The sequence below is a fragment of the Harmonia axyridis genome, chromosome 1 (assembly GCF_914767665.1).
Source record: "Harmonia axyridis chromosome 1, icHarAxyr1.1, whole genome shotgun sequence".
Lineage (NCBI taxonomy): Eukaryota > Metazoa > Arthropoda > Insecta > Coleoptera > Coccinellidae > Harmonia > Harmonia axyridis.
In genome coordinates, this window is record NC_059501.1 from 63,332,735 (window position 1) to 63,346,413 (window position 13,679).

Genomic DNA, 13,679 nt, shown 5'->3' on the forward strand with positions numbered 1-13,679 from the left:
GCCGTGCGTAAACTACCAAATTCCGTATTTCTAGAAAGGAAATTGGTAGTTGACGCAACAGTTGAACAATCAGTTATCCTTTATAATACCGGCCCTTAGAGAAGTCTTTATATTTATACAGACTTCTCTGAAGTATTTTGAATCATCTAAAGCAGAAGTGATGTACTGAGTTATACACGTCAAGTTCGTGATGGTGGACCAACCTTTTATTAACTAAAACATAAGTCTCAGGTAGAAGCATTTCAATCAAAAACTCCCATTACATTTTTTAATGATTTTATCCAACTTTTTACAAATATACTCTTTACAAATTATATCTTACTCTGAAATCCCAAATTACGCTATACAAATCAGGTAGTAAAACAAATCTTATCATAGTGAGACCTGTTTATTGTTGAATTTGTATAATATATAAAATGAATATGGAAAAGCCAACATGCTTTAATAATATTTGTAACAACCACCAAATAATTTGGTTTGACAAAATTACATTGTTCCTGTAAATCAGAATATATCAATTCATTAGAATAAAAAAAGAATTTCAAATAGAGTAACAGAAATCGATAGTACAGATATGAAGAAGTGATTGCTATTATTTATCAGCTAGGTACACTCAATAATTGAAAGATAAATTCAATCATTTTTAACAGTTTTGGAATAATCATAATCACAAATCTTGAACTAGAACCTCAATAAGAATAAGGAAAAATATTCACCAATTACACTTATGGATTCATGATATATTTTAGTCAATACTTGCAATGAAAAAGTGTCGAAATTTGTATTTTAAAACGTCAATGTATACATCTATAAAAAAAAATCTGATCATTGTCCATAATAATTATTTGATTGATATCTGTCCCTATAGGGACCAGGAGGTCTTCTGTCCTGATCTTGTGTTCTGTTTCTATCATAAGAATGATTCCTATTCTGCTGCTGGTAATTATTTCTACTGGATCCTTGATGACTGTTATTTTGTTGATATCCACCACGATAATTTCCTCTGTTACTGGAATACCCCCCTCTATTATTTTGATATGAGTTGTAGTGTCCTCCCCTGGAATTGTAACCTGAAATAGATAGCAGATTGAAAATCAAGAGTGAGAGAAATGATAGTTATTGTTCTAGCCTCTCAGAGTGGTAAACATAGATTGAGGGAGCATGTCAATTTCAGTAAGCAAATTTTGTCCCCAACATGAACTATCAAATCTGACATAAAGCGCGCGGAAGTGAAAATATATTAGTGATACAATATTTTACTCATTTCGCGAGTTTCTCCACAAAGAACGCACTTCTTATGTCCCATAGTGAATCAACGTTTCATATCAACTCAAAATATATTGAAATAAATACCTAAATATATCAGAAATTCAAAAAAAAAACTTTAAGCGCGCCAAACGACATGAAACAACCTATGACATTAGGAGAGCAAAAGTTGCCAAACCTTGGATTTCAGCAGGTAGATACAGAAAATAATAAATATTCTGCTTATTATAAATTCGACAATTAGGAAAAATATCGTATTCCAAATATTCAAATTTGCATATTTAATCGGGAATCACTTGAATAAATATATGTCATTCAATATAATGTACAGGGTGGGCAAATTTCGATGTTTTAGCACAACAACTTTTAAACCAGAGGAGATAGACAAAATCTGATACCCCATTATCGTTCTCTTTTTCTGAGAAACTAATAAGAGTAGTATTCATTTTTGGATGCCTTCTATTGTTTTCGAGTTATAAGCAAAAATTGGAAAAATAGCGATATCGAAATACTGATGATAGAGCTCTGAAATTAAAACATTAAACAGGCACTTTTTTAAGTAGAATCCAGTGGCGTGCTCGTCTTTTTAACAGGGTTATTAATTACGAAGCTATGAACCAAAGTCATGTTTTTTTCAAATGGGAACACTAAAATTCTGTGCCAAATATATAATATCGTATGGTTAGAAATGGTATAAATAATAGAAAATAGTCAGCTGTTACTAACCAGAATAACGTAAATATTATGAATCCACTGATACACAGCTACCAAAAGCCAAACTACCGGCACTCCCAATCTTCCAAAACTTGAGATCTCTTTGAATGTCAACAATAAAGCAGCTGCACCAAAGGCAAAGTCACCACTGTTCAAACGCGAATCAATAGAATAATAGTTTTTTTTTATATATGTTTTCTGATAATTTAATAGAATGTAATATAAAAATGTGTATAACTGGCTGGAAGACTGCAGTCAATAGCCATTTGATTGAAAAATCAATAAATCTTTCTCTCTCTCTAGTCAGCTGTTCAGGATCGTATTTTTAAAATTTTGTTTTCAGAAGTGTTTTTTAGCTTCTTCGACAATGGCAATGTGGAGACCTTAGACAGCAGCTGACGAAAATATTGATAGCACTGAAAAGGTGGAAATTGTAATAGATGATGATCATGTTGAAACTGCCAACAACCCCAAAGAAGAAGTTTCGAAGCAACAAATACATTTGCCAATGCTAAAATAATTGTTTCAAACGTGTTTCTATATTTAAAATCATCAGAAGGTGAAGCTGTGGCAAAAGCAAAAATCTGTGCCATGATGAAAACTACTGTTTTATGGTCATGGAAGTATTGGGTTAGTTTTTATTGAAATTCTGCATGAATTTTCTATGGTTCTGCTCATACGATCAATATTAAATTGTGTACGTAGCTTGAAATTGTAATTTCACATCCAAATGAAAATTTTCCTTGCGATCGAATAGGCAGTTTTAAAATTAACTGGAAACCAAAGGTCAACTTTACAATGAACACCTTGTCGGATTAGGCTCCTTAACCATAACATTTTAGATCCAAAGCTATCTAAATTAAAACTTTCTAGCAGTTTTCGTTGGGGAGTTATCGTGCTTCCAGGCGACCGTACGGAGGAGAGCACATATGCCAATTGACAGAGAAGAAACCAAAATTGTACAGGATGGTCTGAAAAGCATTTTGTGAACAAAAATTCAGAAATCAGAGACCTAAAACTTGGTAGCAAAATTGATCACAATGCGTCCTCTACCTTTGGTTCACTTAGAAGTAATAATCTAAATCAATCTTGCTTTATACTGTACTTACTGTTTTGTTGGTAGCTATTCTGTCTCCTGTCCATATTCTGAGGTGGGGGCACATTATTGAAAGATGGAAGATGATGATTAACCATCCGATGTCCTGGCCTATCCAAGTAAGCCCTCTGAGTGGCTGGAACCATACCTGTTTGAGCCCTCCATTGCCTATTCTGTTGTGGATTCAAATCAGACGGTTTGAGTACAGTAGGCGGGTCTATAGCTCCATCAAGTTTTTTAGCAGGAAATATGAATCCTTTTGGGTACTGGGGATATCGGTATTTTACAGTACATACTAAATTACTTGACACTTCGTCTAATCCTCGAACAGGTGAATTCAAAAGTCCTCCTTCTTCAATACAAATATCTGATAAGAGAACTGTTCCAGCCATTCCATCTAAAGAAATATGTGTCTCCATGTCTACACTAACATCGTTCAGGTAGAGGGAATTCAATAATATATGTCCATGATGGCCTTTAGATACATAAAGTCTGTCGTCCCCAAGAGAATTCCTCTTTTTTTCTGCATCTGTCAGTTGAGAATAAAGAGGTGCCAGGGCTTTGAAAAGACGTTTTTCATCAACAAAAGGGAGAAGCGCTACGCCTTGCCATGCAAACTTTTTTCCATTCAGATCAATTTTGAAATCTTCAGGATAAAAGTCTATGATCGTTGATTCCTAGAAGAAAAGAATAAAATAAAAATTTTCAATGTAAATTAAAATAGAAATTTGATGGTTACTTTTGGTAAGCCAATAAAATAGCACAAAACAATCACTTAAAACACAATCATATAAGGTGTGGGAATAAGTCTTTCCCGTTTTTTTTCAAATTTTGAGCCTTTATTGTGAAAAAATGGTTACAAATGAATTATTGAAAGTATTGGCCATCGCTAGCTACAACTTTTCCCCATCTTTCTGGCAACATACGAATCCCGTTGCGAAAAAATTCGACCGGTTTGGCCTCTATCCAGTCATCCACCCATTTTTTGGCTTCCTCGTAGGAATGGAAGTGCTGGTCAGCCAGGCCATGCGTCATCGATCTGAAGAGATGGTAATCAGACGGAGCAATGTCTGGACTATACGGCGGGTGGGGTAGGACTTCCCATTTGAGCGTTTCTAAGTATGTTTTCACCGGCTGTGCAACATGTGGGCGAGCATTGTCATGTTGCAAAATAACTTTGTCGTGCCTGTCGGAGTATTGTGGCCGTTTTTCTCGCAGTGCGCGGCTCAAACGCATCAATTGTCGTCGATAGACCTCGCCTGTGATCCTTTCATTCGGTTTCAAAAGCTCATAGTAAACCACACCTAGCTGGTCCCACCATATACAGAGCATGAGCTTGGCGCCATGAATATTTGGCTTGGCCGTCGATGATGATGCATGGCCGGGTAGTCCCCATGATTTTCTTCGCTTCGGATTATCGTAACGGATGGATCCACTTTTCATCGCCAGTCACGATACGATGCAGAAAACCCTTTCTTTTATGTCGCTGAAGCAGCTGTTCGCAAGTGAAAAAACGCCGTTCGACGTCTCTCAGCTTCAGTTCGTACGGCACCCAATTTCCTTGCTTTTGGATCATTCCCATGGCTTTCAAACGCTTGGAAATGGTTGTTCGGTCAACTCCCAATGCTTCAGCAAGTTCTTCTTGCGTTTGACACGAATCTTCATCAAGCAAAGTCGCCAATTCTTGATCTTCAAAGATTTGCGGCCGCCCGGAACGCTCCTTGTCTTCCACGTCGAAATCGCCACTTTTGAAGCGTCGAAACCATCCGCGAACACTTGAATCATCGACACAACCTTCTCCATAAGCTTCCTGAAGCAACCGATGCGCCTCGGCAGCAGATTTCTTCAAATTGAACCAATAAAGTGAAACTTCCCGCAAATGACGTCGACTCGGCTCAAATTTCGACATTTTCACGATTTCAAAAATTTATGATGCGAAAAAATTTCAACTAATGTGTTAGTGTGGAATTGTTGACAGATGAATAAGCTTTGATTATGACATATGTAACCATTAAATACTCGCACAGTATTGGTGGCGCCATCTCTTACAAAAAACGGGAAAGACTTATTCACACACCTGATATATTGTGTTAATAGTTATAGACAAAAATCAATGAATGCATCATTTATTTATTCTAGGAATGAAATACTTAATTACTTACTGGATCAGACATAAGCTTTGCAAAAAGATCAGGTACATGTTTACTGGAAGCAGCTGGAAACACACCCATAAGTTGTTCCAACGGCTTGAACGGTTTAGTGTCACTGTCGAAATCTGTACTCAATCCTGAAATATTTACAAAGTCTGACGCAAATGGTGCATAATGATAAGGAAAATACCACGACCATGAAGCGCATCCTTGATAATAGTATTTTAATACCCAACAGAGACCTCTTACATAATGTAAAGCAACAGAATTTCTGAAAAAAAAAGAAACACATGTCAAATTGAATATAATAATGAACAATGAAATATAAAAAAATTTAAAATTATACAATGGTCAGTTGACCAAAACCTGTTCTTGAAAAGATTCTCAGAGTGCACATGGTCTCATAAACTTAATCAGCATTTCTTCAACTAGATAATAAAAGTACGCATTTCACAAGGAATATTGCTCATTTTAGAATGGTAACCCAAATATTATACACAGATTCAAAAGTTTTGCATGACCCTTAATCTCCAAACTTTTTTTTCTCCATAAAAATGAAATACATATCGGGTGTCCCAAGGTGAGTGGCCTATTAGATTATTATGGAAACTGTTGATGGTGAAGATTTCAAATTTTGTGGATAGATATTTGGCCATGTAAGGTACATTTTTAAAATAATTTCACATTTCCAGTGTTGCCGGATGTACGACAATTTGGCAACAACTCTGTTATTTTAAATGGGACATCCGGTATTTCTATTTTTTTTATGATATTCCATAAAATATTAAATCTATTCACTCTTACTTTTCCATCCCTATCTTTAACGGTTTTTGAGTTATTAATTATTTTTCGAAATTTTAGATCAAATTGGCGTATTACGAAAATGACTCTAGTTCGCTCAATATTTGAGATTTAAGTCAGAAATTTTGCAAGTCGTTAGATATTAATCTGATCTGTGTCACTGCTTTTGAATTATGGTTGTCAATAATACAGGACGGACCAAAAAAAATCATCATTTGCCAAGTTACAAAATTGTAACAAAGTCTATTTTTTCAAATTAGACACCTAGTATATTTTTCAATTTTTGGAATCAGTACAACACACTCTACAATTTTTCTATTCACGTCCCTATACCTATCTCAATAAAATCAAAGATATCGTTTATGCAACTCCAGTCAACACCAAAGAGGAGCTACAGCATCGTGTGGTACATGCATTTCGTACACTAGATCGAAATGAAATCCGAAAGTCTATGACGAGGGGGGTGCGGAACCGAATCCTAAAATGTTTGGAAACCAATGGTCGGCAGTTGCAATAGTCGTTTTATTCATTTAGCTCGACAACTTTGTCACATTCGCCAAAAATTTCAAATGAATTCATTAAAGCTTCATGTGTATATCTTTCTTGAGCCATTATTTATAGAAAAACCTCGGAACAAAACACCTGTTAGGCAATAATTGTTTATTTTGACATTTATGGATTGAATTGATTCATTGATATATCGATCTATGAACGACATAGAGAAAATAACAATGCAAAAGAAATGAACGCTTATTGAATCAATGTGAAATCTAATAAACGCATATCACTCGGAATCCAGTTGAGATAGGTATAGGGAGGTGAATAAAAAAATTGTAGAATGTTTTGTACTGATTCCAAAAATTGAAAAATATACTAGGTGTCTAATTTGAAAAAATAGACTTTTTTACAATTTTGTAACTTGGCAAATGATGATTTTTTTTGGTCCGTCCTGTATTATTGACAACCATAATTCAAAAGCAGTGACACAGATCAGATCAATATCTAACGACTTGCAAAATTTCTGAATTAAATCTCAAATATTGAGCGAACTAGAGTCATTTTCGTAATACGCCAATTTGATCTAAAATTTCGAAAAATAATTAATAACTCAAAAACCGTTAAAGATAGGGATGAAAAAGTAAGAGTGAATATATTTAATATTTTATGGAATATCATAAAAAAAATAGAAATACCGGATGTCCCATTTAAAATAACAAAGTTGTTGCCAAATTGTCGTACATCCGGCAACACTGGAAATGTGAAATTATTTAAAAAATGTACCTTACATGGCCAAATATCTATCCACAAAATTTGAAATCTTCACCATCAACAGTTTCCATAATAATCTAATAGGCCACTCACCTTGGGACACCCGATATACTAATTAATCAATTTGTTTAGAGTAAAAAAAAAAAAAACAACTACAGTTTTTGTATGAACTTTACACCCACTACTAACCTTTCTTCCAAAAAAAGATCATTCTGAATTAAAACAATTTACAAATTGATTATTTCATTAGAAAAATTATAATCTTAGTTCTGTCTAAGAACAAATATTTCCCCTTTTAACATCTATGACCTTATTCGCTCATACCAGATAAGCAATATGCTAAAATTTAGCTGCTCACAATAGCAAAATATTTGCACTAAAAATGAGATCTCTAAAAAAAATGTAAATTTTTGTTCCTTGCGAAGAATATGTGACAATTTCAAAAGAATATATCAATAACAAACTCACAAAAAATTGTTGAAATTGAAAATTTCCATGAGAAAAGGGTAATGCAAAACTTTTGAATCTATATGTATTTTTGTAAGGTATATATTTTAGCTGAAATTCTGATTTTGAGGAAAATCAACAGAGTTATCCATGACTTTAATAGTTCAGAAGTTATGACGATTTATCAGTGTGTCATACCAATAATCACCAAAATCGATTGACTTCTTCGAAAATTGGAATCACTTGAATCTTTTCCGAATTTTCAAAAAGAACCTGTACATCGAGAACTAGAGTTCTTATTCGTAAGTGACTTCAAATATAATTTCCGAACTCACATAAAAGATAATTGAAACCAATGTTTACCTGAATTCATAATTATTTGATGCAACATCAAATTTTGATTCATAGTAGCGATCTTTAAAACCATCTTCCCATAACCTGACTTCATCATGTGCTTGATCATCATCAGACTCTTCATCTTCTTCAGCTTTCCTCTTCGTACCCCTAGGTTGTTCATCTGAACCTACTGGTTTTATCATAGATTCAAGTGAACTCTTAGCTGTTACCGTTTGAAGTTGATGATCGACCTGTGTATGCATTCCAGCCTTTCTAATCATCATAGCTTCATTTCTGGGATTTTGTACTGGATTTCTATTGTTAATTGACTGAAATTATGAAAATTATTTTGAATGCCATATAAGATACATCATATTTTTATTTATAAGAATAGATCGTTAATATTTAAAATGCTCACCCTTGGTGCAAATTGTGTATCTTTTACAAGTTGCCAGTTAGGTCTCCTATCATTATATGATCCCTCAGAGCGACGTTTCTTTGCCTTTTCTCTAGCCTTGAATGAAAGCTCTCTTTGTTGCCGTGTCTTAAAAATTTCATCTTCCACTTTACCAAGTTCAGACATTATGACCTGTACTCTTTCTAGAAATACCTCTCCACTATTTGTCAGCCAACCTCCAGTTCTATAAACACAATCCTTGTATAAAGTAACTAATCTGTCAATTGCCCCTTCTCTGATTTCCAAACTCGGTAAATGTGGCAGAAAGTCATTTCCCACAAAGAAGCACATGAAAACCCAATCATCAACTGCTCGTTCAAATTCATATTTAAATGGCAAGTTAGGCATTAATAATTCCTTTTGTAAATACTCTTTCAACACATTGAGTCTCACAAAGATGTATTGTACATCAGAATATACCTTGATCTCTGGTTTATCCTCTAAGCTTTTTACACCACCTGTACAATCTTTTGTTTCATGTCCTATTTGAGCACATATGTCACATGGTTTAGGCTGATTGGGTTTAAATTCCTCTCTTATGATAGTAAAATTAGGTTCATGTGTTGCAAGTCCCAACATAATCAGATCAGCATCTGCTCCACAGAGTACATGCTGGGTATTTGGATCATGATCAGGTTGTCCTCTCTGTCTACGAATGAAGTCCATTATCTTATGTTCTCCTTCTCCTGGTACATTGGCATCTGATAGAACAACTTTAATATTTTTCCAACCAGGATCGTTATTTAACCTTTCATGAATATAATAATGTAAGCACTCAGACAGCCTGGCCATAAATGGGGTACCAGGTGTTATACAATTTGAGTCGAAATGTTCTTCTTTTGGTTTTTCTGGAGGTAATTCTACTCCTTTAAGGAGTAACTCGGCCCTTATTCTTTTTATTTCATTCAACTTTTCAACACTCTCTTTTGATGCTCTGAAACGCCTTGACCTTTGTTGATTCATTTTTGCCCTAGGAGCCACTCCATCGATAGCCATATACAATACTTTACGTGGTCTTACAATGTTGAACAGCTTATCAATACAATTAAAGATAGCAACCATCATTTCATCTTCATTTTTTGGAGCTGGTGTACCATCTTCTGGATGTGTACACGGATGAATTATACCATTCATGTCTAGGTATAAGTTATCAAATTCCATTCCATTTGGATTAGGTTCTGAAGTATCATTTGGTACACTTACCCCATTAACATCAACTGGCTAAAAAAAGAAAATCGATAAAGTGAACATTTTCATCAGCAAAATTAAAAACAATTATTGGTATTTAATAAAAAGGGAGAAATATCTGAGCAGAAATTATTTACCAATGTTTCAATTGTTATATACATACCTTCTGTTCAACACAATGCACAATAACCGAAGGATATTTTCGGCTGAGCCAACGAAAAAAAGCTGGAACACCCATTTCAACTATTTTTTACTTTACTAATATTTCATTCCAGTTTCTCAAAAACTTAATCAAATTGAAGCATTTACAAACAATCTTGCCTGATGTACAGTGGTGGTGGCTACGAAGCACAGAATAAAGTATATTTTGAAATATATATACTGCAATCTAGGGATGGGACGGTATTTCAATACCGCGATTTTGGAACGGTATTTTTGAGTAACGTAGTCGCGCGTTCCACAAAAGTAAAGTAACCGGTTCCAAAGTAACGATAGTTACGGCGTACCGGCACCGGACTTCGAATAATAACATAGAAAAAAAAATAGTATGCCAGTGCCTTTTACAAAACTAAATTCATTTATGATCACCCAAAAACTCCTGCTGTCAGTGCTTTTAATTTTTTTTCATTCATTTGCGCCATGTTCAACGAGGAGAAATTACTTTACCTTCCTGTAACTTCGTAAAAATCGTTTTTGCCATTGTGTTTTCAGTGCCTAATGGAATATATTTGATTTCCATAGTATTTTCCAGAATTAGAACTAAACAATTCGATTGATGATTTCAATATTTTCGATGTTTTTTTTTTAAATATTTTTTGATTATTTCTTCGATAAAAATTGGTTGTAGCAAATGTTAATTAGTTAGTCCGAGATTACTTTTAACAATTGAACCTTATTCTCAATCGGAAATGCAAATATACTTAAACATTCTCTGTAAAATAACGGTAAACAAAAAATCGATTCTAGATATTACTAAATGTGAAATAAGTTTCTATCAATTTGTAATATTCAATTTGCCAATGAAATTCCAGATATAATTTCTTTCACGTAATACCTAGATTACCCGATGATGGTATATTTCCACTGGAGTTTACACCATCTGTTTTTAATGAGGTGCCCTTCGAAGATTCTAACCTTTGTTGTTATTCTGAGCCACCAAAACATTTTTATAGTTTTATGATTTTGTTATGCTTGCATACGTTCTTCTAAAATTACGTAGAAACTCAATGAACAATGAATTATTATTTAACTTCAACAGGACAGTCCACAAATAGTCTAGGTATACCAACGGTCTCGTTTCCTCCGTTCCTCCGTCGCTGGTACTCAACTTAGTTGCAATCGCCTACGGTTTTGTTACCTGTAACCACAGTTACAAAATCGCGGTATTTTGGAGCGGTATTTTTCTGTGGCGGTCGCGAATGTAACGCGACTGGTGAGTAACTGGTATTCCCATCCCTACTGAAATCTAACCTAAATTACTGTTTAGAGAAACGCGAAACCATAGACCAAGGAATTATTTCTCTATAAGCGAAACTGAATGATTGTGGAAATCGAGTACCAAGTGAACGAATGATTTCAAGAATTGAGTTTATTACTTTAAGGGTATATGCCTTATGGTGGATTTATGCACCATACCTAAGAACTATGAACTATTTGATATTTATTGTGAAAAAATTAAACTTAATTTTTTCAAATAAACCTAATACTTTTCATCTATAAACACGAATAAGGAACATAAAATGATAGAAACTGGTACTCGTTAATATTGAAATTCTATGCGGCGCACGCGCACTTCTATATTTTACCTGAGCCCTTAGTTCTTAGCATGATTTGTTAGCGTTCAATTTTTAGTTCTTAGGTTTAGTTTAGTTCTTAGGACTGGTGCATAAATCCACCATAATAGAGCGTATAGTCCTTCATATATTTTCCTTGCTTGCCAAATTATCGAATATTCGAGTATTTGACAAGCACTCGGGATCATAGAAATATAATATATTATATTTCTATGATCCCGAGTGCTTGCCAAATAATCGAATATTCAATAATTATCAATTAAAATAGAAGGTCCATTTGTTAACTGGCTCGTGAAGAAAAGTCCGTGCAAACAAACGATTATTTTATTTTTATTTATTTTCACTGGAACACAAACAGGCTAAAGTCCCAGAGGCAGTGTTCACTCAGTTACAAATAAAACCAATTAATTCTTACAATATTGGGTTGATCTATCGGACAGTCCTCGAGGGATCGGATCATCGTGAACAACTTAAGATCGTCGGCAAAAAATAGGAACCTTCAATACCTAAAGCATTTTCCAATATTGTTAACATAAATTAGAAAGAGTAAGGAGCTGAGATGAGAACCTTGCAGAACTCCAGAGGTATTGCGAAACTTCCTAGATTCACAGCCATTGATCCAAACGTATTGACTCCTACCCATGAGATAATATAATATATATTATATTTCTATGCTCCTTCTTGGCTGTTCTAATTTCTCCGGTGCCAAGCGTCGTGGTCTCGATGCAACTGGTGGTCCATGAGTCGTCTAAGACATTAATAGCTCATGGTTCCTTGAGGACCCGTTGTCAATCTACATTTCTGGCATGTTACACTCAGCCTCATCTCCTCTGGTTGTGAGTTGGGTGATTCTGTCCAAAAGTCTTCGGTTTCTTACGTCCACTAGCAGGTTGTAGAAACTCAGAAGTTGACACCGATGATGGGTTTGGATACATTTGCTATGACAAACCTCCATGTGAAATCTCGGCGTAGTCCTAAATTCAGCGTGAGAGTGGTTTTACGATACGTGGTGATTGGTGTCCAATTGACTGCCGATAGTCGAACTTCTCTCTCCTGGCAGTGACTGCACTACGTGAGAAGACGCACAGATCTGCACCAATATCAACCAGAAACTGCATTTTGGAATACCTATCAGTGATGAATAGGCCGATGGGCTTGGATCACTGGCCGTTCCTAATGAAAACCCCCTTCATTTCCCTAGTTAGAGTTGCGGGGTTGCCTACACCTAGTTGACCTCTCACCAAATTTCCAATGATACCAGAGCACTTTCCATCGGTTGGCTGTCGGCTGCGGTTACGGCTAGAGAACCGTACAGCTGAACAATCCACCATCTTCTAGACAGAAGGTGGTGGATCGTTCTGCCAGCTCCGCTCACAGGGTTGGTTGAGTCCTAGGGTGAGCTGTGCTAACTTAGCACTGATTATGGCCTCTATGCTAGTCGTTTAGTTTACCTGTTGGACGGGAAGTAGGAAGACTTTCATTATATGATGGACAGCGTGGACATCTAAGTCTTTAATGTTGCTGTTTTCGACAATGGCCAAGACACCTGGACACTTTTGGGTAAACGGTTCATCCATAGGGACTTCTTCAGACTTTCCGGGAAAGTTAGATCTGCAAGGACGTGTAAATGGCGAAGAAACTGTGATGGTCTCTACGGCTTCCCAATTGTTCACGCCTCAGGAGGCATCGAGTCGTCTCTTCTTGTGTGGTACTCAGACCTCGAATGAGTTTCTTAACTTGTGGTATGCCTCGTCGGTAGGTGCTTGTCCACCACAGTTGCATACTTGGCTGGTAGGGAACCCAACCCACGATATATCCAAACTTAGTACGGTCCTGTGGAAAATGTCTCAGCCATGGCAAACCATAATTCAAGATCGTTATCTAGAATTCCTGAAAGAAACTCTGGGCAATGTACGCAGACGAAGAGATTTTTAATTACATTTTTGGCGTCCACCCATTTCAAAACGTAAAATAAAATTTTCAGGCCGCTTTATTGAACGATTCCAAAGGTTTATTATTATTATTATCATTAAAATAATATACCAGAAATCTTCCTTAGGAGCTCCAATATTTTATTGGTTATTGTAAAATGAAAAATAGCTGACTCAATCCGTTTTTGATTGATTGATGCCTTATCGCTCTTATCAATTCAAGATTAGTCA

The 13,679-nt window shown here is 35.4% G+C and overlaps 1 protein-coding gene across 1 annotated transcript; it reads right to left on the reverse strand.

Moving 5' to 3' along the window:
• Nucleotides 1-254: 254 nt before the first annotated feature.
• On the reverse strand, nucleotides 255-10,087 carry LOC123685677 (5'-3' exoribonuclease 2 homolog). The gene is made up of 6 exons (XM_045625476.1): nucleotides 9,888-10,087; nucleotides 8,498-9,757; nucleotides 8,107-8,408; nucleotides 5,239-5,497; nucleotides 3,090-3,753; nucleotides 255-1,070 (listed from the first exon to the last, which is right to left on the reverse strand). Exons 1-6 carry the CDS (start codon nucleotides 9,960-9,962, stop codon nucleotides 826-828), a joined length of 2,805 nt encoding a protein of 934 aa, XP_045481432.1. The 5' UTR covers nucleotides 9,963-10,087; the 3' UTR covers nucleotides 255-825.
• Between the last annotated feature and the right edge of the window lie 3,592 nt (nucleotides 10,088-13,679).

Bases quoted from the DNA above. Each gene is read 5' to 3' on its own strand.
- LOC123685677 (XM_045625476.1), bottom strand. From the start codon at position 9,962: ATGGGTGTTCCAGCTTTTTTTCGTTGGCTCAGCCGAAAATATCCTTCG. The intron at 8,409-8,497 runs GTGAGCATTTTA...TCATAATTTCAG, and splicing joins ATACACAATTTGCACCAAGG to TCAATTAACAATAGAAATCC. The intron at 3,754-5,238 runs GTAAGTAATTAA...CTTTTCTTCTAG, and splicing joins CAAAGCTTATGTCTGATCCA to GAATCAACGATCATAGACTT.